This window comes from Manis pentadactyla, chromosome 4, assembly GCF_030020395.1.
Source record: "Manis pentadactyla isolate mManPen7 chromosome 4, mManPen7.hap1, whole genome shotgun sequence".
Taxonomy (NCBI): Eukaryota; Metazoa; Chordata; class Mammalia; order Pholidota; family Manidae; genus Manis; species Manis pentadactyla.
The window spans coordinates 118502898-118527605 of NC_080022.1; the positions used below are offsets into that span (position 1 = coordinate 118502898).

General features: G+C 37.4%; 1 protein-coding gene across 1 annotated transcript in view; it reads left to right on the forward strand.

Moving 5' to 3' along the window:
• LOC118913849 (serine/threonine-protein kinase TAO1-like) overlaps positions 1-24708 on the forward strand; it is a 93014-nt gene that overhangs the window by 15633 nt on the left and 52673 nt on the right. Inside the window, 4 exon segments of the mRNA XM_057499479.1 lie at positions 18571-18642; positions 21266-21367; positions 22625-22670; positions 23227-23323. Of these exon segments, the coding sequence (XP_057355462.1) occupies positions 18571-18642; positions 21266-21367; positions 22625-22670; positions 23227-23323 (317 nt within the window).

Below are 24708 nucleotides of genomic sequence, written 5' to 3' on the forward strand. Positions count from 1 at the left end.
GTTAGGGTGCCTAACGTTTCCCAGTGTTCCCAGCTGCTGGCTAAGTGTGCCAGGATGACTTTGTCCAGCTGTGTGGCCCCTATCCCTTTAAGTCTGTCAAAAAGCACTTGCTTTTCTTTTGTCTCAGGGGTGCCAGTTGTGGAGACCTGCCCGCAGATTTTGCTTTTCTGTTTCTCTAATATCCAGCACCCCGTGCACCATGTGTCTGTGCTCCAGGTGCAGATTTCTAGAGCTGATTGCTTAGCAGTCCTGGGCTTTCACTCCCTTCCTGTTATGACTCCTTTCTTCCCGCTGGGTTCTGGGGTTGGGGGCATTTGGGTCCCTCCAGGCCGTGGGTTGTATCTTACCCCCTTCATGTGATGTTGAGTTCTCGAAGATGTAGATGTAGCCTGGCTGTTATACTGTATCCACTGGTGTCTCTTTTAAGAATAGTTGTATTTATTGTATTTTCATAAATATATATGTTTTTGGCATGAGATTTCCACTGAACTACTCATGCTGCCATCTTCCATTTTAACCATTCTTAAATGAAACAATTTGGAGTTTCTTTTGGAGGTAATGAAACTTCTAAAATTGTAGTTATCACCATATTGCATATATCTGTCATATCAATCAGTATTGCCATGCATCTGTCAGTGTACTAAAAGCTATTGAATTATACACATTAAAATGGGTGAAATGTGTGGTATGTAAATTATCTCATTAAAACTATTAGAAAAGAATATAGCTCATTAGACCTATTGACTAAAATCAAGGATTCATATTCAAGATCTTATGTGGATAGATCCACTTCCCCCATTATGGTAAGTTGTGCATGTTGTCATTAACCAGTCTGCCAGTAAGTGAAATTGGAAGGTCATTAGTTGTTCCCAGGACCCACTTAGAAAAATATGTATTTTAAGGAACTCTATTTAGATATAATTTACATAGGTGTTTGTCTAATTTTTTAACAAAAAATTATCTAATTTTAGCTTTTTTGAAATTTAAATTACATACTCCAAGTTCACCAATTTTAAGTGTGCATTTCATACATTTTAGTAAGTTGGAATTTTGTAGCCATCGCCATAATCTAACTTTAAAACATTTTATCTTTGGGAATTCATTAAAGACTGAATTGAAGATGAATTCTTCCACAGATGACTAGAGATGATTAACTCTTTTTACTGAAGTCATTTGAAATATTTTGCAGTTATCCTCTTGTGCCTTCTTTATATATCATCTTTTTTTTTTAAACACGTAATGAGAATTTGGCTCTTTCTAAAGAGTTAAGTTTCATGTTCTGTTATGCTTTTATTTATTTATTTATTTATTTATTTATTTATTGCTTTGATTTTTATTTTTTTTTTTGTAGATAATTATTTTTTTATTGAAGGGCAGTTGACACACAGTATTACATTACATTAGTTTCAGGTGTACAACATAGTGATTCAACATTTATATACATGACAATTCTAGGTACCAGCTATCACCATACCAAGCTGTTACAATATATTGACTATATTCATTACATACCGGTTAATTATTATTTTACCATTGGAAGTGTGTACTTTTTTTTTTTTTTTGAGAGGGCATCTCTCATATTTATTGATCAAATGGTTGTTAACAACAATAAAATTCTGTATAGGGGAGTCAATGCTCAATGCACAATCATTAATCCACCCCAAGCCTAATTTTCGTCAGTCTCCATTCATCTAAGGCATAACAAACAAGTTCTTACATGGAGAACAAATTCTTACATAGTGAATAAGTTCTTACATGGTGAACAGCACAAGGGCAGCCATCACAGAAACCTTCGGTTTTGCTCATGCATTATGAACTATAAACAGTCAGTTCAAATATGGATACTCATTTGATTTTTATACTTGATTTATATGTGGATACCACATTTCTCTCTTTATTATTATTATTTTTAATAAAATGCTGAAGTGGTAGGTAGATGCAAGATAAAGGTAGAAAACATAGTTTAGTGTTGTAAGAGAGCAAATGTAGATGATCATGTGTGTCCGTAGACTATGTGTTAATCCAAGCTAGACAAGGGCAATAAAACAACCAGTAAGCAGAAGATTTCTCTCAGAACAGGGGGGGTGAGGTTCTAAGCCTCACCTCTGTTGATCCCCAATTTCTCACCTGATGGCCCCCCTGCGACTGTGCCTGTCTTAGGTTGTTCCTCCCTTGAGGAATCTTACCCGTCTCTGGCTAACCAGTCATCTTCCGGGGCCATACAGGGAAATGTAAAGTTGGTAAGTGAGAGAGAAGCCTTACTGTTTGAAATGGTTAGCTCTTTATTTCTTTGCATATTTATGTCCTGTAGCTTCTATACCCAGCATTTGTCTTGAGGTATCTTTACCACTTGGAAGAATTATGATACTCGGTAAATTTGATATGAGGCACGAATTCTATTTAAGGGTTGTAATTAGGAAGGAAGAAGAAAAGCTATAGAAGTAGCAGGCGGAAGAAAACATGGGAAGATTGATTATTTCTTTGACATATCTTCTTGTAGAGTAACTTCAGCATGTATAGGTTTTAAGCTACTACTTAAATTGCGCAAACACATTAACATAATAGGAGTATAGTTACATAACCAAAGCATACCTGTAATTACCAGCCATCTCCAGTGAAACCAAGAAAACCAGTTAGGCACCTTAGGCATTTGTGAAAACTTATCTATGATATGGTGGATATTGTCCAACTGAACTTGAACAGTCTGAGAGAAATCAGACAAATTAAAACAACCCATTCCTGGGGAATGTTCACATCCCTTATGTTCTTTTAACAGTAAATAGTCTGTAGTTGTAAGACTTTGGAGCGCTACAATTTGCACTTCTCCTAATTCTTGATTGAGTTCCAACAGTATAGATCCAGTCGAATTTGTTGTTTTACTGTATGCACAGGCCAGCTTAGATATCTCCTTCCTCATTCCCATGGCAAGTCCAGGAACTGGTGGGATGAGTGCATCTACAGCTGTAGCAGTGCATGGATCTTTGTTGGGGTTTTTTGATGATCATCTTCTGGCATGAGTCTTCCAGAGAGTGCTGATGTTGGAAGTTCTTTTTCTTTTTCTTTTTTTTTTTTTTTTTTAAATAATTATTTTTTATTGAAGGGTAGTTGACGCACAGTATTACATTACATTAGTTTCAAGTGTACAACACAGTGATAAAACATTTATATACATAATTCTAGGTTCCAGCTATCACCCTACCAAGCTGTTACAATATCTTGACTATATTCCTTATGCTATACATTACATCCCGGTTACTTATTTATTTTACCATTGGAAGTCTGTCCTTTTTTTTTTTTTTCTTTTTTTTTGTGAGGGCATTCTCATATTTATTGATCAAATGGTTGTTAACGACAATAAAATTCTGTATAGGGGAGTCAATGCTCAATGCACAATCATTAATCCACCCCAAGCCTAATTTTCATCAGTCTCCAATCTTCTGAGGCATAACAAACAAGTTCTTACATGTAGAACAAATTCTTACATAATGAATAAGTTACATAGTGAACAGTAGAAGGGCAGTCATCACAGAAACTTTCGGTTTTGCTCATGCATTATGAACTCTAAACAGTCAGTTCAAATATGAATACTCATTTGGTTTTTATACTTGATTTATATGTGGATACCACATTTCTCTCTTTATTATTATTTTTAATAAAATGCTGAAGTGGTAGGTAGATACAAGATAAAGGTAGAAAACATAGTTTAGTGTTGTATGAGAGCAAATGTAGATGATCAGGTGTGTGCCTGTAGACTATGTGTTAATCCAAGCTAGACCAGGGCAATAAAACATCCATGTATGCAGAAGATTTCTCTCAGAACAGGGGGGGTGAGGTTCTAAGCCTCACCTCTGTTGATCCCCAATTTCTCACCTGATGGCCACCCTGCGACTGTGCCTGTCTTAGGTTGTTCCTCCCTTGAGGAATCTTACCCGTCTCTGGCTAACCAGTCATCTTCCGGGGCCATACAGGGAAATGTGAAGTTGGTAAGTGAGAGGGAAGCCTTATTGTTTGAAAAGGTTAGCTTTTTACTTCTTTGCATATTTATGCCCTGTGGCTTCTATGCCCAGCATTTGTCTTGAGGTATCTTTACCACTTGGAAGAATTATGATATGAGGCACGAATTCTACTTAAGGGTTGTAATTAGGAAGGAAGAAGAAAAGCTATAGAAGTAGCAGGCGGAAGAAAACATGGGAAGATTGATTATTTCTTTGACATATCTTCTTGTAGAGTAACTTCAGCATGTATAGGTTTTAAGCTACTACTTAAATTGCGCACATACATTAACATAATAGGAGTATAGTTACATAACCAAAGCATATCTGTAATTACCAGCCATCTCCAGTGAAACCAAGAAAACCAGTTAGGCACCTTAGGCATTTGTGAAAACTTATCTATGATATGGTGGATATTGTCCAACTGAACTTGAACAGTCTGAGAGAAATCAGACAAATTAAAACAACCCATTCCTGGGGACTGTTCACATGCCATATGTTCTTTTAACAGTAAATAGTCTGTAGTTGTAAGACTTTGGAGCGCTACAATTTGCACTTCTCCAAATTCTTGGTTGAGTTCCAACAGTATAGATCCAGTCAAATTTGTTGTTTTACTGTATGCACAGGCCAGCTTAGATATCTCCTTCCTCATTCCCATGGCAAGTCCAGGAACTGGTGGGATGAGTGCATCTACAGCTGTAGCAGTGCGTGGATCTTTGTTGGGGTTCTTTGATGATCATCTTCTGGCATGAGTCTTCCCGAGACTGCTGATGTTGGAAGTTCTTTTTCATATCGTATCTTAGTTCATTTTCGGGGTAGCCCAATTAGGCTTTGATCCTCGGTATAAACACAAACAGACAATTTGCCTACACTTTTATATGCCCTTTATACCCTTGTGTAGAACTCGTTGGAGGTTACCACACAGGAACTGCCCTTTTTTTTTTTGCTTTGTTTTTGGTATCACTAATCTACACTTACATGACGAATATTATGTTTACTAGGCTCTCCCCTATACCAGGTCTCCCCTATAAACCCCTTTACAGTCACTGTCCATCAGCATAGCAAAATGTTGTAGAATCACTACTTGCCTTCTCTGTGTTGTACAGCCCTCCCTTTTCTCCTACCCCCCCATGCATGTTAATCTTAATACCCCCCTACTTCTCCCCCCCTTATCCCTCCCTACCCACCCATCCTCCCCAGTCCCTTTCCCTTTGGTACCTGTTAGTCCATTCTTGAGTTCTATGATTCTGCTGCTGTTTTGTTCCTTCAGTTTTTCCTTTGTTCTTATATTCCACAGATAAGTGAAATCATTTGGTATTTCTCTTTCTCCACTTGGCTTGTTTCACTGAGCATAATACCCTCCAGCTCCATCCATGTTGCTGCAAATGATTGGATTTGCCCTTTTCTTATGGCTGAGTAGTATTCCATTGTGTATATGTACCACATCTTCTTTATCCATTCATCTATGGATGGACATTTAGGTTGCTTCCAATTCTTGGCTATTGTAAATAGTGCTGCAATAAACATAGGGGTGCATCTGTCTTTCTCAAACTTGATTGCTGCATTCTTAGGGTAAATTCCTAGGAGTGGAATTCCTGGGTCAAATGGTAAGTCTGTTTTGAGCATTTTGATGTACCTCCACACTGCTTTCCACAATGGTTGAACTAACTTACATTCCCACCAACAGTGTAGGAGGGTTCCCTTTCTCCACAGCCTCGCCAACATTTGTTGTTGTTTGTCTTTTGGATGGCAGCCATCCTTACTGGTGTGAGGTGATACCTCATTGTAGTTTTAATTTGCATTTCTCCGATAATTAGCGATGTGGAGCATCTTTTCATGTGTCTGTTGGCCATCTGTATTTCTTTTTTGGAGAACTGTCTGTTCAGTTCCTCTGCCCATTTTTTAATTGGGTTATTTGTTTTTTGTTTGTTGAGGCGTGTGAGCTCCTTATATATTCTGGACGTCAAGCCTTTATCGGATGTGTCATTTTCAAATATATTCTCCCATACTGTAAGGATCCTTCTTGTTCTATTGATGGTGTCTTTTGCTGTACAGAAGCTTTTCAGCTTAATATAGTCCCACTTACTCATTTTTGCTGTTGTTTTCCTTGCCCGGGGAGATACGTTCTAGAAGAGGTCACTCATGTTTATGTCTAAGAGGTTTTTGCCTATGTTTTCTTCCAAGAGTTTAATGGTTTCATGGCTTACATTCAGGTCTTTGATCCATTTTGAGTTTACTTTTGTATATGGGGTTAGACAATGGTCCAGTTTCATTCTCCTACATGTAGCTGTCCAGTTTTGCCAGCACCATCGGTTGAAGAGACTGTCATTTTGCCGTTGTACGTCCATGGCTCCTTTGTCAAATATTAATTGACCATATATGTCTGGGTTAATGTCTGGATTCTCTAGTCTGTTCCATTGGTCTGTGGCTCTGCTCTTGTGCCAGTACCTAATTGTCTTGATTACTATGGCTTTATAGTAGAGCTTGAAGTTGGGGAGTGAGATCCCCCCTACTTTATTCTTCTTTCTCAGGATTGCTTTGCTATTCGGGGTCTTTGGTGTTTCCATATGAATTTTTTATTTATTTGTTCCACTTCATTGAAGAATGTTGCTGGTAGTTTCATAGGGATTGCATCAAATCTGTATATTGCTTTGGGCAGGATGGCCATTTTAACGATATTAATTCTTCCTAGCCACGAGCATGGGATGAGTTTCCATCTGTTAGTCTCCCCTTTAATTTCTCTTAAGAGTGACTTGTAGTTTTCAGAGTATAAGTCTTTCACTTCTTTGGTTAGGTTTATTCCTAGGTATTTTATTTTTTTGGATGCAATTGTGAATGGAGTTGTTTTCCTGATTTCTCTTTCTGTTGGTTCATTGTTAGTATATAGGAAAGCCACAGATTTCTGTGTGTTGATTTTGTATCCTGCAACTTTGCTGTATTCCGATATCAGTTCTAATAGTTTTGGAGTGGAGTCTTTAGGGTTTTTTATGTACAGTATCATGTCATCTGTAAATAGTGACAGTTTAACTTCTTCTTTACCAATCTGGATTCCTTTTATTTCTTTATTTTGTCTGATTGCCGTGGCTAGGACCTCCAGTACTATGTTAAATAACAGTGGAGAGAGTGGGCATCCCTGTCTAGTTCCCGATCTCAGCGGAAATGCTTTCAGCTTCTTGCTGTTCAATATAATGTTGGCTGTGGGTTTATCATAGATGGCCTTTATTATGTTGAGGTACTTGCCCTCTATTCCCATTTTGCTGAGAGTTTTTAACATGAATGGATGTTGAACTTTGTCAAATGCTTTTTCAGCATCTATGGAGATGATCATGTGGTTTTTGTCTTTCTTTTTGTTGATGTGGTGGACGATGTTGATGGACTTTCGAATGTTGTACCATCCTTGCATCCCTGGGATGAATCCCACTTGGTCATGGTGTATGATCCTTTTGATGTATTTTTGAATTCGGTTTGCTAATACTTTGTTGAGTATTTTTGCATCTACGTTCATCAGGGATATTGGTCTGTAGTTTTCTTTTTTGGTGGGGTCTTTGCCTGGTTTTGGTATTAGGGTGATGTTAGCTTCATAGAATGAGTTTGGGAGTATCCTCTCCTCCTCTATTTTTTGGAAAACTTTAAGGAGAATGGGTATTATGTCTTCCCTGTATGTCTGATAAAATTCCGAGGTAAATCCATCTGGCCCGGGGGTTTTGTTCTTTGGTAGTTTTTTGATTACCGCTTCAATTTCGTTGCTGGTAATTGGTCTGTTTTTAGATTTTCTGTTTCTTCCTGGGTCAATCTTGGAAGGTTATATTTTTCTAGGAAGTTGTCCATTTCTCCTAGGTTTCCCAGCTTGTTAGCATATAGGTTTTCATAGTATTCTCCAATAATTCTTTGCATTTCCGTGGGGTCCGTCGTGATTTTTCCTTTCTCATTTCTGATACTGTTGATTTGTGTTGACTCTCTTTTCTTCTTAATAAGTCTGGCTAGAGGCTTATCCATTTTTTTTATTTTCTCGAAGAACCAGCTCTTGGTTTCATTGATTTTTGCTATTGTTTTATTCTTCTCAATTTTATTTATTTCTTCTCTGATCTTTATTATGTCCCTCCTTCTGCTGACCTGAGGCCTCATCTGTTCTTCTTTTTCCAATTTCGATAATTGTGACATTAGACCATTCATTTGGGATTGCTCTTCCTTTTTTAAATATGCTTGGATTGCTATATACTTTCCTCTTAAGACTGCTTTTGCTGTGTCCCACAGAAGTTGGGGCTTAGTGTTGTTGTTGTCATTTGTTTCCATATATTGCTGGATCTCCATTTTGTTTTGGTCATTCATCCATTGATTATTTAGGAGCGTGTTGTTAAGCCTCCATGTGTTTGTGAGCCTCTTTGCTTTCTTTGCACAGTTTATTTCTAGTTTTATGCCTTTGTGGTCTGAAAAGTTGGTTGGTAGGATTTCAATCTTTTGGAATTTTCTGAGGCTCTTTTTGTGGCCTAGTATGTGGTCTATTCTGGAGAATGTTCCATGTGCACTTGAGAAGAATGTATATCCCGCTGCTTTTGGATGTAGAGTTCTATAGATGTCTATTACGTCCATCTGCTCTACTGTGTTGTTCAGTGCTTCCGTGTCCTTACTTATTTTCTGCCCAGTGGATCTATCCTTTGGGGTGAGTGGTGTGTTGAAGTCTCCTAGAATGAATGCATTGCAGTCTATATCCCCCTTTAGTTCTGTTAGTATTTGTTTCACATATGCTGGTGCTCCTGTGTTGGGTGCATATATATTTAGAATGGTTATATCCTCTTGTTGGACTGAGCCCTTTATCATTATGTAGTGTCCTTCTTTATCTCTTGTTACTTTCTTTGTTTTGAAGTCTATTTTGTCTGATATTAGTACTGCAACCCCTGCTTTCTTCTCCCTGTTGTTTGCTTGAAATATGTTTTTCCATCCCTTGACTTTTAGTCTGTACATGTCTTTGGGTTTGAGGTGAGTTTCTTGTTAGCAGCATATAGATGGGTCTTGCTTTTTTATCCATTCTGTTACTCTGTGTCTTTTGATTGGTGCATTCAACCCATTAACATTTAGGGTGACTATTGAAAGATATGTACTTATTGCCATTGCAGGCTTTAAATTCCTGGTTACCAAAGGTTCAAGGTTAGCCTCTTTAGTATCTTACTGCCTAACTTAGCTCCCTTATTGAGCTTTTATATACACTGTTTGGAGATTCTTTTCTTCTCTCCCTTCTTGTTCCTCCTCCTCGATTCTTCATATGTTGGGTGTTTTGTGCTGTGCTCTTTCTAGGAGTGCTCCCATCTAGAGCAGTCCCTGTAAGATGTTCTCTAGAGGTGGTTTGTGGAAAGCAAATTCCCTCAGCTTTTGTTTGTCTGGGAATTGTTTAATCCCACCGTCATATTTGAATGATAGTCGTGCTGGATACAGTATCCTTGGTTCAAGGCCCTTCTGTTTCATTGTATTAAATATATCATGCCATTCTCTTCTGGCCTGTAGGGTTTCTGTTGAGAAATCTGACGTTAGCCTGATGGGTTTCCCTTTATAGGTGACCTTTTTCTCTCTAGCTGCCTTTAACACTCTTTCCTTGTCCTTGATCTTTGCCATTTTAATTATTATGTGTCTTGGTGTTGCCCTTCTTGGATCCTTTCTGTTGGGGGTTCTGTGTATTTCCGTGGTCTGTTTGATTACTTCCTCCCCCAGTGTGGGGAAGTTTTCAGCAATTATTTCTTCTAAGATACTTTCCATCCCTTTTCCTCTCTCTTCTTCTTCTGGGACCCCTATAATACGGATATTGTTCCTTTTGGATTGGTCACACATTTCTCTTAATATTGTTTCATTCCTGGAGATCCTTTTGTCTCTCTCTATGTCAGCTTCTATGCGTTCCTGTTCTCTGATTTCAATTCCATCAATGGCCTCTTGCATTCTATCCATTCTGCTTATAAACCCTTCCAGAGTTTGTTTCATTTCTGTGATCTCCTTTCTGGCATCTGTGATCTCCTTCCGGACTCCATCCCATTTCTCTTGCGTATTTCTCTGCATCTCTGTCAGCATGTTTATGATTCTTATTTTGAATTCTTTTTCAGGGAGACTGTTTAGGTCTGTCTCCTTCTCTGGTGTTGTCTCTGTGATCTTTGTCTGCCTGTAGCTTTGCCTTTTCATGGTGATAGGAATAGTCTGCAGAACTAGGACGAGTGATGGCTAGAAAGACTTCCTTTCTTGTTTGTTTCTGGCCCTCCTCTCCTGGGAGAACAACGACCTCTAGTGGCTTGTGCTGTGCAGCTGCGCGCAGACAGGGTTTCTGCTTCCTGCCCGGTTGCTATGGAGTTAATCTCCGCTGTTGCTGTGGGCGTGGCCTAGCTCGGGCAGCTACTCCAAAATGGTGGAGTCGTGTTGGAGCAGGAGCGGCTGGGAGGCTGTTTATCTCTGTAAGGGGCCTCCCTGCTCCCTGCAGCCCAGGGGTTAGGGTGCCCAGATATCCCGGATTCCCTACCTCTGGATTAAGTGACCCGCCCTGCCCCTTTAAGACTTCCAAAAAGCACCCGCCAAAAGAAAACAACACCCACCAAAAAAAAAAAGAAAAAAAATTTTTTTAATTAAAAAAAAAAAAAGTTTTTAATTAAAAAAAAAAAAAGGTGGTCGTTCGTTTTTCTTTATTCTCCGGTGCCAGCCTCAGGCCTCTGCTCACCGGTCTTTCTGCCTTGTTTCCCTAGTATTGGGGTCCCTATCCCTTTAAGACTTCCAAAAAGCGCTCGCCAAAACAAAACAGCAAAAAAGCAAAAAAAAAATGGTCGCGCGCTTTCCTTATGTCCTTTGTCGCCCAGCCTCCAGTGCCTGCTCACTGTTCTTGCTGCCCTGTTTTCCTAGTATCGAGCACCCTGCACTCTGGCCCGGATGGCTGGGGCTGGGTGCTCGGCTGTCCTGGGCTCCGTCTCCCTCCCGCTCTGCCTGCTCTTCTCCCGCCGGGAGCTGGGGGGAGGGGCACTCGGCTCCCGCGGGGCCAGGGCTTGTATCTTACCCCCTTCGCGAGGCGCTGGGTTCTCTCAGGTGCGGATGTGGTCTGGATATTGTCCTGTGTCCTCTGGTCTTTATTCTAGGAAGGGTTGTCTTTGTTATATTTTCATAGATATATGTTGTTTTGGGAGGAGATTTCCGCTGCTCTACTCACGCCGCCATCTTCCGCCCCTCTGAAGTTCTTTTTCATATCGTATCTTAGTTCATTTTTGGGGTAGCCCAATTAGGCTTTGATCCTCTGTATAAACACAAACAGACCCTTTGTCTACACTTTTATATGCCCTTTATACTCTTGTGTAGAGCTCATTGGAGGTTACCACACAGGAACTGCCCTTTTCTTTTTTTTTTTTGGTATCACTAATCTAAACTTACATGATGAATATTATGTTTACTAGGCTCTCCCCTATACCAGGTACCCCCTATAAGCCCCTTTACAGTCACTGTCCATCAGCATAGCAAAATGTTGTAGAATCACTACTTGCCTTCTCTGTGTTGTACAGCCCTCCCTTTTCTCCTACCCCCCATGCATGCTAATCTTAATACCACCCTACTTTCCCCCCCCCCTTATCCCTCCCTACCCACCCATCCTCCCCAGTCCCTTTCCCTTTGGTACCTGTTAGTCCATTCTTGAATTCTGTGATTCTGCTGCTGTTTTGTTCCTTCAGTTTTTCCTTTGTTCTTATATTCCACAGATAAGTGAAATCATTTGGTATTTTTCTTTCTCTGCTTGGCTTGTTTCACTGAGCATAATACCCTCCAGCTCCATCCATGTTGCTGCAAATGGTTGGATTTGCCCTTTTCTTATGGCTGAGTAGTATTCCATTGTGTATATGTACCACATCTTCTTTATCCATTCGTCTATGGATGGACATTTAGGTTGCTTCCAATTCTTGGCTATTGTAAATAGTGCTGCAATAAACATAGGGGTGCATCTGTCTTTCTCAAACTTGATTGCTGCATTCTTAGGGTAAATTCCTAGGAGTGGAATTCCTGGGTCAAATGGTAAGTCTGTTTTGAGCATTTTGATGTACCTCCACACTGCTTTCCACAATGGTTGAACTAACTTACATTCCCACCAACAGTGTAGGAGGGTTCCCTTTCTCCACAGCCTCGCCAACATTTGTTGTTGTTTGTCTTTTGGATGGCAGCCATCCTTACTGGTGTGAGGTGATACCTCATTGTAGTTTTAATTTGCATTTCTCCGATAATTAGCGATGTGGAGCATCTTTTCATGTGTCTGTTGGCCATCTGTATTTCTTTTTTGGAGAACTGTCTGTTCAGTTCCTCTGCCCATTTTTTAATTGGGTTATTTGTTTTTTGTTTGTTGAGGCGTGTGAGCTCCTTATATATTCTGGACGTCAAGCCTTTATCGGATGTGTCATTTTCAAATATATTCTCCCATACTGTAAGGATCCTTCTTGTTCTATTGATGGTGTCTTTTGCTGTACAGAAGCTTTTCAGCTTAATATAGTCCCACTTACTCATTTTTGCTGTTGTTTTCCTTGCCCGGGGAGATACGTTCTAGAAGAGGTCACTCATGTTTATGTCTAAGAGGTTTTTGCCTATGTTTTCTTCCAAGAGTTTAATGGTTTCATGGCTTACATTCAGGTCTTTGATCCATTTTGAGTTTACTTTTGTATATGGGGTTAGACAATGGTCCAGTTTCATTCTCCTACATGTAGCTGTCCAGTTTTGCCAGCACCATCTGTTGAAGAGACTGTCATTTCTCCATTGTATGTCCATGGCTCCTTTATCAAATATTAATTGACCATATATGTCTGGGTTAATGTCTGGATTCTCTAGTCTGTTCCACTGGTCTGTGGCTCTGCTTTTGTGCCAGTACCAAATTGTCTTGATCACTATGGCTTTATAGTAGAGCTTGAAGTTGGGGAGTGAGATCCCCTCTACTTTATTCTTCTTTCTCAGGATTGCTTTGGCTATTCGGGGTCTTTGGTGTTTCCATATGAATTTTTGAATTATTTGTTCCACTTCATTGAAGAATGTTGCTGGTAGTTTCATAGGGATTGCATCAAATCTGTATATTGCTTTGGGCAGGATGGCCATTTTGACGATATTAATTCTTCCTAGCCATGAGCATGGGATGGGTTTCCATCTGTTAGTGTCCCCTTTAATTTCTCTTAAGAGTGACTTGTAGTTTTCAGAGTATAAGTCTTTCACTTCCTTGGTTAGGTTTATTCCTAGGTATTTTATTTTTTTTGATGCAATTGTGAATGGAGTTGTTTTCCTGATTTCTCTGTTCGTTCATTGTTTGTGTATAGGAAAGCCACAGATTTCTGTGTGTTGATTTTGTATCCTGCAACTTTGCTGTATTCCGATATCAGTTCTAGTAGTTTTGGGGTGCAGTCTTTAGGGTTTTTTATGTACAGTATCATGTCATCTGCCAATAGTGACAGTTTAGCTTCTTCTTTACCAGTCTGGATTCCTTGTATTTCTTTGTTTTGTCTGATTGCCGTGGCTAGGACCTCCAGTACTATGTTAAATAACAGTGGAGAGAGTGGGCATCCCTGTCTAGTTCCCGATCTCAGAGGAAATGCTTTCAGCTTCTCGCTGTTCAATATAATGTTGGCTGTGGGTTTATCATAGATGGCCTTTATTATGTTGAGGTACTTGCCCTCTATTCCCATTTTACTGAGAGTTTTTATCATGAATGGATGTTGAATTTTGTCAAATGCTTTTTCAGCATCTATGGAGGTGATCATGTGGTTTTTGTCTTTCTTTTTGTTGATGTGGTGGATGATGTTGATGGACTTTCGAATGTTGTACCATCCTTGCATCCCTGGGATGAATCCCACTTGGTCATGGTGTATGATCCTTTTGATGTATTTTTGAATTCGGTTTGCTAATACTTTGTTGAGTATTTTTGCATCTACGTTCATCAGGGATATTGGTCTGTAGTTTTCTTTTTTGATGGGGTCTTTGCCTGGTTTTGGTATTAAGGTGATGTTAGCTTCATAGAATGAATTTGGGAGTATCCCCTTCTCCTCTATTTTTTGGAAAACTCTAAGGATAATGGGTATTATGTCTTCCCTGTATGTCTGATAAAATTCCAAGGTAAATGCATCTGGCTCGGGGGTTTTTTTCTTTGGTAGTTTTTTGATTACTGTTTCAATTTCGTTGCTAGTAATTGGTCTGTTTAGATTTTCTGTTTCTTTCTGGGTCAGTCTTGGAAGGTTGTATTTTTCTAGGAAGTTGTCCATTTCTCCTAGGTTTCCCAGCTTGTTAGCATATAGGTTTTCATAGTATTCTCTAATAATTCTTTGTATTTCTGTGGGGTCCGTCGTGATTTTTCCTTTCTCGTTTCTGATACTGTTGATTTGTGTTGACTCTCTTTTCTTCTTAATAAGTCTGGCTAGAGGCTTATCTATTTTGTTAATTTTCTCGAAGGACCAGCTCTTGGTTTCATTGATTTTTGCTATTGTTTTATTCTCAATTTTATTTATTTCTTCTCTGATCTTTATTATGTCCCTCCTTCTGCTGACCTGAGGCCTCATTTGTTCTTCTTTTTACAACTTCGATAAGTGTGACATTAGACTATTCATTTGGGATTGTTCTTCCTTTTTTAAATATGCTTGGATTGCTATATACTTTCCTCTTAAGACTGCTTTTGCTGTGTCCCACAGAAGTTGGGGCTTAGTGTTGTTGTTGTCATTTGTTTCTATATATTGCTGGATCTCCATTTTGATTTGGTCATTGATCCATTGATTATTTAGGAGCGTGTTGTTAAGCCTCCATGTGTTTGTGAGCCTCTTTGCTTTCTTTGTACTGTTTATTTGTAGTTTTATGCCTTTGTGGTCTGAAAAGTTGGTTGGTAGGATTTCAATCTTTTGGAATTTTCTGAGGCTCTTTTTGTGGCCTAGTATGTGGTCTATTCTGGAGAATGTTCCATGTGCACTTGAGAAGAATGTATATACTGTTGCTTTTGGATGTCGATTTCTATTGATGTCTATTAGGTCCATCTGCTCTACTGTGTTGTTCAGTGCTTCCGTGTCCTTACTTACTTTCTGCCCAGTGGATCTATCCTTTCAGGTGAGTGGTGTGTTGAAGTCTCCTAGAATGAATGCATTGCAGTCTATTTCCCCCTTTAGTTCTGTTAGTATTTGTTTCACATATGCTGGTGCTCCTGTGTTGGGTGCATATATATTTAAAATGGTTATATCCTCTTGTTGGACTGAGCCCTTTATCATTATGTAGTGTCCTTCTTTATCTCTTGTTACTTTCTTTGTTTTGAAGTCTATTTTGTCTGATATTAGTACTGCAACCCCTGCTTTCTTCTCGCTGTTGTTTGCTTGAAATATGTTTTTCCATCCCTTGACTTTTAGTCTGTACATGTCTTTGGGTTTGAGGTGAGTTTCTTGTTAGCAGCATATAGATGGGTCTTGCTTTTTTATCCATTCTATTACTCTATGTCTTTTGATTGGTGCATTCAGCCCATTAACATTTAGGGTGACTATTGAAAGATATGTACTTATTGCCATTGCAGGCTTTAAATTCGTGGTTACCAAAGGTTCGAGTTTAGCCTCTTTAGTATCTTACTGCCTAACTTAGCTCGCTTATTGAGCTGTTATATACACTGTCTGGAGATTCTTTTCTTCTCTGCCTTCTTATTCCTCCTCCTCGATTCTTCATATGTTGGTTGTTTTGTGCTGTGCTCTTTCTAGGAGTGCTCGCATCTAGAGCAGTCCCTGTAAGATGTTCTGTAGATGTGTTTTGTGGGAAGCAAATTCCCTCAGCTTTTGTTTGTCTGGGAATTGTTTAATCCCACCATCATATTTGAATGACTGTCGTGCTGGATACAGTATTCTTGGTTCAAGGCCCTTCTGTTTCATTGTATTAAATATATCATGCCATTCTCTTCTGGCCTGTAGGGTTTCTGTCGAGAAGTCTGATGTTAGCCTGATGGGTTTTCCTTTATAGGTGACCTTTTTCTCTCTAGCTGCCTTTAAAACTCTTTCTTTGTCCTTGATCTTTGCCATTTTAATTATTATGTGTCTTGGTGTTGTCCTCCTTGGATCCTTTCTGTTGGGGGTTCTGTGTATTTCTGTGGTCTGTTCGATTATTTCCTCTCCCAGTTTGGGGAAGTTTTCAGCAATTATTTCTTCTAAGATACTTTCCATCTCTTTTCCTCTCTCTTCTTCTTCTGGGACCCCTATAATACGGATATTGTTCCTTTTGGATTGGTCACACAGTTCTCTTAACATTGTTTAATTCCTGGAGATCCTTTTATCTCTCTCTCTGTCAGCTTCTATGCATTCCTGTTCTCTGGTTTCAGTTCCATCAATGGCCTCTTGCATCCTATCCATTCTGCTTATAAACCCTTCCAGAGTTTGTTTCATTTCTGCGATCTCCTTTCTGGCATCTGTGATCTCCCTCCGGACTTCATCCCATTGCTCTTGCGTATTTCTCTGCATCTCTGTCAGCATGTTTATGATTCTTATTTTGAATTCTTTGTCAAGAAGACTGTTTAGGTCTGTCTCCTTCTCTGGTGTTGTCTCTGTGGTCTTTGTCTGCCTGTAGCTTTGCCTTTTCATGGTGATAGGAATAGTTTGCAGAGCTGGGACAAGTGACGGCTGGAAGAACTTCCCTTTTTGTTGGTTTGTGGCCCTCCTCTCCTGGGAGAACAGCGACCTCGAGTGGCTTGTGCTGGCAGCTGCGCGCAGACAGGGTTTCTGCTTCCTGCCCTGCTGCTTTGGAGTTTATCTCCACTGTTGCTGTGGGTGTGGCCTGGTTCGGGCCCCTGCTCCAAAGTGGTGGAGTGGCATTGGAGGGGGAGCAGCCTGGAGGCTATTTATCTCCGTAAGGGTCCTCCCTGCACCCTGTAGCCCAGGGGTTAGGGTGCCCAGAGATCCCCGGTTTCCCTACCTCTGGATTAAGTGTCCCACCCTGCCCCTTTAAGACTTCCAAAAAGCACCCGCCAAAACAAAACAACGACCACTAAAAAAATAATTAAAAAAATAAAAATAATAAAAATTTAAATTAAAAAAAATTTTTTTTAATTAAACAAAAAAGGTAGCCACTCATTTTTCTTTATTCTCTGGCGCCAGCCTCAGGCATCTGCTCACCGGTCTTGCTGCCCTGTTTCCCTAGTATTGGGGTCTCTATCCCTTTAAGACTTCCAAAAAGCACTCGCCAAAAGAAAAGAGCAAAAAAAAAAAAATGGGCGTTCGCTTTTCTGGTGTCCTCCGGCGCCAGGCCACCGGTGCCCGCTCACTGTTCTTGCTGCCCTGTTTTCCTAGTATCCAGGGCCCTGCGCTCTGGCCCGGATGGCTCGGGCTGGGTGTTCGGCAGTCCTGTGCTCCGTCTCCCTCCCGCTCTGCCTGCTCTTCTCCTGCCGGGAGCTGGGGGGAGGGGCGCTCGGCTCCCTCCGGGCTGCGGCTTGTATCTTACCCCCTTCGCGAGGTGCTGGGTTCTCTCAGGTGTGGATGTTGTCTGGATATTGTCCTGTGTCCTCTGATCTTTATTCTAGGATGGGTTGTCTTTGTTATATTTTCATAGATATATGTGGTTTTGGGAGGAGATTTCCACTGCTCTACTCATGCCGCCATCTTCCGCCCCTTGTGTGCTTTATTTTTTTATAAAAATTTCCACAACAGTGGTAAATAATAATTGTGATAGCATTTTAGCTGTCTTGTCTTGATTCTAGTTAATAGTTGTTTACAATAACATGATTTATTGTGTTGAGGATTTACCTTTCCCATGTGGGTTTTCTAAGAGTTTGGTCTTCCCTGCATTGAATATATTCAGAGTTGTGCCCTTTCTGCATTTTCAGCATTTATTGAGCATTTATATATATATAAGTATATTTTCCCCTTTGATTTGTAAAAAAATATGGCAAATTATGAAATGTTTTCCTGTATCATAATTTTGCATTTCTGTGGTAATATATTTTATTCAAATGAAATATTCTTTTAATGTCCTATAACATTTTGTTTTAAAATTTTATTTAGAGTTCCCTTGTTTATATTTATAAGTCAAATTGGTACCTAACTTTCTATTTTGTGCTGCTTGTGAGGGTTTGGTTGTTGGGTTAGACTGCCTCTGTACAATTAATGGGATAGTTTTCCTTTTTCTCATGTTTTCTCCTGGGAAGTTCCCTGGTGAAACTTTTCCATTCAGAACTATTTTAAAGACGATTGGTATTCTTTTCAATCTGCTACCGTTTTACTCAAATTTTCTTCCCTAGATCAATTTTAGTAGTTTTTTCCTAGAGAATTGTCCATTTCATTGACATTTTGAAGTTTACAGGCCTAGCATAGACTTGTATGTACTAGTCATTTTGTTTGTTTATAGTTCTATTAAAATTTCTATATTTTTCCTCTCAACTAGCTCATTCAAAGAAAAACATGCATTATTTTTATTTCTAAAGTACCAGCTCCTTGATAATTTGATATAGTTTTTGCTACCTATTTACTTATTTTTTAATGTTCTTTAAAAGCAGTTTTGATATCTTTTTGGAAATGGTAGTTTATACATGTTTTTATTGTCAGGGAAATGAGTGCCCAGATTTAATCTGTTAATTTTTACAAAGGTCTTCTATCTTTTTTAGGCACGAGATGTGCACACCTGTGAAGTGGTGGCTATCAAGAAACTATCTTATAGTGGAAATCGGTCTGTGGAGGTAGGTGAAATGTTTGTATTGGCATGTTAAAGAAAGTCATACCATTTTTAATAGCGGATAGGTGGGAATTTTTTCAAAAAATGTAAAATATACAAATATTAAGGTATATCTCAGTGAATTTTCTTCCACAGACTCAATGTGCCCATGTAACTTGTACCTAGAGCCATAAACAACGTTCCTGACATCCCAGAAACCTCCCAACTGTGTCCCTTTTAATTTTTTTAGATATGTGCTGCTGACACAAGTTTAATTTTTTTAATTGTTGTTTAGCAGGTTATTGTATAATAGAAGGATTATCATGTCTGAGAAAGTAAACTAAAATAAGGTACATTTGACAGTAAGTATACTGGATATAAATTTTTAATCGTTGAGAAATTATTCAATGGCTGTTTGAAATAATCATCAGGCAGCATATATCTAGTCTGAAAAATAAGGCAGTGGGTAATAATCTGAAAAATAAAATTATTGATTCTGTATTGCATGTACTTTAGTTCATTGATATTCTGATTAGTTCTTACTCAATTGCATAAGTTTATAAAATGTCTACGTTCGAAGTCTGTTATCTGTGTCTTAATTCTTTAAAACATTTAATTATTTTTAATTGTGGTAATTAAAGTACACAAAACAAATTTACCATCTTAACCACTTTAAGTGTAAGTTCAGTGGCATTAAGGACATATACATTGCTGTGCAACCATCACCACCATTCATCTCAGAACTCTCTTGATTTTGCAAAGTGATATTCTATACCCATCAAACATTAACTCCTCATTCCCTCCTCCCTAAAGCCCCTGCGAATCACCTTTCTACTTTCTGTCTCTTTGAATTTGACTACTTTAGGTATCTCATGTATTTGAAATTATGCACTATTTGTCCTTTTGTGACTGGCTTGTTTCACTTAATATAGTGTCCTCAAAGTTCATCCATGTTGTAGTGTGTGTCAGAATTACCTTTGTTTTTAAAGCTGAATAATAATATTCCTGTGTGTGTGTGTGTAAAAACACATTTTGTCCATCCATCATCTGTAAATGGACACTTAGTTGCTTCTACCCCTTGGTTATTGTGAATAATGCTGCTATGAACATAGGTATTCAAATATTTCTTTGAGGTCCCTGCTTTTAATACTTTAGGGTATATGCCCAGAGGTAGAATTGCTGGATCAGTCTTTAGTTTTTAAAGGTTTTGGTTTTCTACATTTCTGGAATCTCTATTTTATGGTAAATCTTGTTTTTTGTGATAATCATACTTATGGGTATGATAACACTGTTGTGATTGATCACTGTTCACTAATTTTAGTAGGTTTAGTTTATAATTAATTCAATAATGTCTCAATAATTTCTAAAACCCCTAAAAAAACTCCATTTTTTACAAGTTTACTCATTTTCTTTGCCATTCTATAGTATAACTTTAAAACCAGCTTTCATAGCAGACCGGTGTTGGACTCTGTTTAATTAGTCATGCCTAGAACAAAAAGTTTCACCTAGGGCATCATCTTCTCTCATCTAATATTGTATCCTTCCTGCAAGTTTTTTTACATTGAAGAATAGTTTTTAGCTTTGTTTCGTTTTGAGAGTTTGCCTCCTAGAGCATTCAAATTTAAAATGTAAAGCCCATAAAATACTTTCTGAACTTAGTGTCTTACAGCTTACACATTTTACACTGTGAATATCTTGCTCTGTTTTGCTGAGGGCTTATGAAATAACATAGGAGATATAGGATCTTAAATTCTAGTACAAAACATTTCTTAAAGTTCTGTATTCTAGTTCCTCTACCTTTTGAAATATAATACAAGTCAGTAGTAAAGCTTGGAAAAACTGAAACAAGAACAAAAAACAGATTCCAGGTTCCCATCTCACATCTACTAAGCCTCTAGAGTCTCTGGGTATGGACCCAAGTACCTGTATTTTCAGAGTTCCCTGATTGCTTCTTACAAGTAACTATATTTAGGATATGGCCTAAGTTTCTGAAGTTGTCATAGAGTAACTTTTATTGCTGAAGGTTTATCTGTTATTTACTAGTAGGGGTCAATGGGAAGGCTCTTCATAAAATACTGTAGGAAAATGTTTTCGTGCTGCTTGCTTTTTTTGTGAACTTCCTTCTGTTATAACCTAAGTGTTCACTAGCATTTTAGAACATGTGCATTTAGGAATTTAGGTAACTACTTGATTGGAGTTTAAACAGCAGAGAAAACTTAGCATTTGGTAGGCAATATAAGGCAAAAACACAACGACTGAACTTTAAGGTATGTAAATTATACAACAATAAAGCTGCAAAAAAGGAGGGGGAGGTTGAACTTTTGAGGAAAAACCACTAAATATAGTATATGGTTTTCAACAGGCTTGGTGTGTGGTTGTAAAGATTTAATAAAACTCATTGATAATAAATTTTATGAAAATAAAAATATGTCCTACCTGGAATGAATTTTATGTATTTGAGTTGTAAACTATATGAATGTAATTTCTTTAAAATGTATTAGTTTGACATTTAAATATTACAAATAAAGCAAAGTTGTATGTTCTTGTTAACTTTTTAATCTAATAATTACTTTTTTACTTATATATCTTTCTAAGTAAAGGCAACTGTTCCTAATTCTTTCCTTTATTCTTTTTTTTTCTCCCCACAGAAATGGCAGGGTATTATTAAAGAACTCAGGTTTCTACAGATAGTAAAACATCCCAACATTATAGAATACAAAGGCTGCTATTTACATGAGCACCCAGCATGGGTAGGTATCTGCTCTCCCCTTGCTGTAATTTTAATAGGTTTAGTTTATAATTAATTCAATAATGTCTCAAAATAGTTGTGTAAAGCCATGCACAAACACCTTGAAATGTTAGTTCATACTGAGAAAGGAGAAACAGCTTTTCCTGGAACTCTTAGGCAGTAAGAGATAATAGAACTTTTGCCAGTTGACTACAGAGATTCAGCTGACCATTACGTGCATGGGAAAATGTTCTGATGTATGTTAGCGGTATCATTCTTCAAATGCTCTATCAAACATTTGTTGAGAACAATCCTATCACTCAAGGATGAAAATCAGCATATGTTTTTGACATAAATGTATTGTAAGCTATTTAACCACAAGGATCGTGGGTGGAATATTGGTGGTGAATCCTGATGAAATCTGAACTGATTGTGATTCTTTGGCTGAATAAGAGTAAAGGTAGAAAATTGAGACATTTTATTGCAGAAAATGGAAGTTAATTTTGCCCCATTGTTAAAACTAAGATAAGGTAGTAATCTTACAACAGTATAGGCATAGTAATTATGACTTTTAGGAGAAAGGCTAAATTTTCTTTGTAAACAGGAATGATCTTTTATGTTTAGTAAGCTACAGCTGATTACCATTTTAGTATATAGAACTTAGATTTAGATTTGTAATGTTTGGTTTAATTTGATGGTGATGGTACTCCTAAATTTGAGGCTGTGGTTAAAGAAAAAACAGTTGCAGAGAGGGTAGGCTGCCTGTCTGTCTTTCAAGTTTCTCTGTAAAACAAGGAGGATAGGGCCTACTTCCAAGGGTGGTTATGAGGATTAAATTAGTATATATAAAATACCTGGCACATAAGAGGTGCTCTGTGTTTGCTTTATAGGAAAGATTTAAACTGTAACCTAAACTTTGTATATATAGTACCAGAGGATGCTTTTCTGCCTAACAATACCAGTATTGCTACTATAGGTTAATTTTAATAGAATATGTATATTCCTTTATAGCTTTAGTTAGTAATTATTATATGAAACATCTTCTACAAGCAGTTATATGTCAGCATTATAAAAGATTAATGTAGCATTGGCTTAATCCATGTATGCATTTAACAAGTTCCAAAATGCATATTTATATTTAAAGGTAAATGATGTCTAGAGTTTGTTTTACTTCAAACTATCTTCTTGATCTCCTTGGTGAATTTATTTTATCTCATTTGGAATTTTTTTATTTTAATAGTGCATTTTAATGTTTTTCTAATTTTTTTTTCCCATGTAGCTTGTAATGGAATATTGTTTAGAATCTGTTTCAGATTTGATGGAAGGTAAGTTTCCTTTATTTATTAAGAAAAGAAAAGTATTAATGTAATAAAATGAGAATTCATTCAGTAAGAGATTTTTTTAATAATGTTTAAACTTTCCAGGAAGAGTACAAACCTTTGTCTTTTCTAGAGTCTCAGCATGGTATGCACTGCCCTCATTAAATGCTATGTTTTAGCATAGCAGATGAGTTTTCTTTCATTATGATTTAACAGGCATTTTTCTGCATTCTTTATCATTAAACTTGATTTGTTCCTTCTGTTCAGAATGAAGATATGTACGAATATAAAAAGGGAAAGCTTCTCTTTCATTGTTTTTATAATCACAAAATAATTGTTAAATGTTGTTAACTTAGAGGAAAATTGGCTGTGAACTATAACAACTAGGCAGAACTGCACACTTGTTGTAAAGTTCAATTGCCTTATTATCTTGGAAAGCAAAAAATTCCTTCTTGCTAAATGTTAGTTTTTAAAAATTTCCCTGTATATTAGATATATGTATATATTTTTAAATAGAAATGCTCTATAGAATAATTATTTTCAAATGAATTCTTATTTTAAGTTCACGAAAAGCCATTACAAGGAATGGAAATAGCAGCAATTACACATGGTGCTCTCCAGGGCTTAGCCTACTTACATTCTCATGCCATGATCCATAGGTAAGTACCTTAAAAATTATCATATATTAATAAGCAAATGGCTTGTTGAATTTCTCAGACCTAGAATTTATTAATCCTGAAAGCTTTGTTTTTTTTAGCTAAATAAAAGTATTCTGGAGTTTGACAAACTCATATTTTTTTAGGTTATCCATGTCTTAAAAAGAATATACTAATTTGATCTCTCTGTTGAGTGTAATTTTTATCTTTTTCTACACATGCTGCTGGGCTTTCTGAAGTATGTGCACTTTACATATAGATTTGTGATAGAAATTTAATTATAGAATAATTTAATTTGTGAAGTGTAAAAGATGATAGAGATTATGTTTTCTTACTTTTTTTCATTTTACAGATGAGGAAACTGATGCCCCACTTTGTGACTAACTTCCCAAAGCTTACAGAGCAAGATAGATTAGACTAGAACTAACCTAGATCTTTTGTCCTCCTGGTGACTCATAATGCCAGATTTGTCCCATTGATTCCATGACATAGACAAGTAAAAGCTACTTAACACTCTATGCTTTTGAGATAATCCTTAATAATGGATAGTAACTTAAAGATTAAACTGTCATAAACTACATTTTTAGCATTGGTATTGGTTTTGCCTGTTTTTAGAAGGAAGCTTGCATTTTTTAAATTATCTATGTGAACCAGACAATACATAGTAAACATATAGTAGAGTCATTGCAAATTAATGGATTTTCACTTTTTTAGATGACAGTAAGGTCCAAGAGAAATACACATGCATAGTAAATAAGAGAATGGAAGAATTGGAAGTAGAACCTAAGGTCTTCTCAACTTCAAAGAACCTATCCATTTTTTTAAAAAACAAATGGAAGAAAATAGATTGACTTAATATTATATCCATTTTAATACTATATAGTATGAATTGACAAGTGCTTAGAAATTTATTTCTTTTTTAATGTTATGGTGCCCGTTGGACATACAATCCCATTATAATTAGTTCACATGTACATTGCTGACGTAGAAAAGAGCTTAAAAGTAAATTTGGGATCATTGATATTACCTTATGCATGTGTTTCAGTTTTCATTTCATATTTAGGTAGGAGAACTATGCTAAAGTTTGGCACGATAGGAGTAATTAAAAAAACAAATTTGGGGCATGAGGTTCTTTTTTCTCCATTTTAATGTTAAGGGTATACTCAGAAATCTTACAGTTATGTAAGAATGTTCAGCCAAATTTTTAAAACCATTGTTTGTACCAATAAACAGGCACTCAAATATAGACTATGTGCTGTTTGTTGATTACCTAATTTTTTCTTCTGTTTCTACTGCTATTTTATCTTCTCTTTTAGAAAATTGTTACTATAAACGTATAGGAATCCTGTGTATCTCATTCTTAATTTGGATCTTAATTCTCATTATCC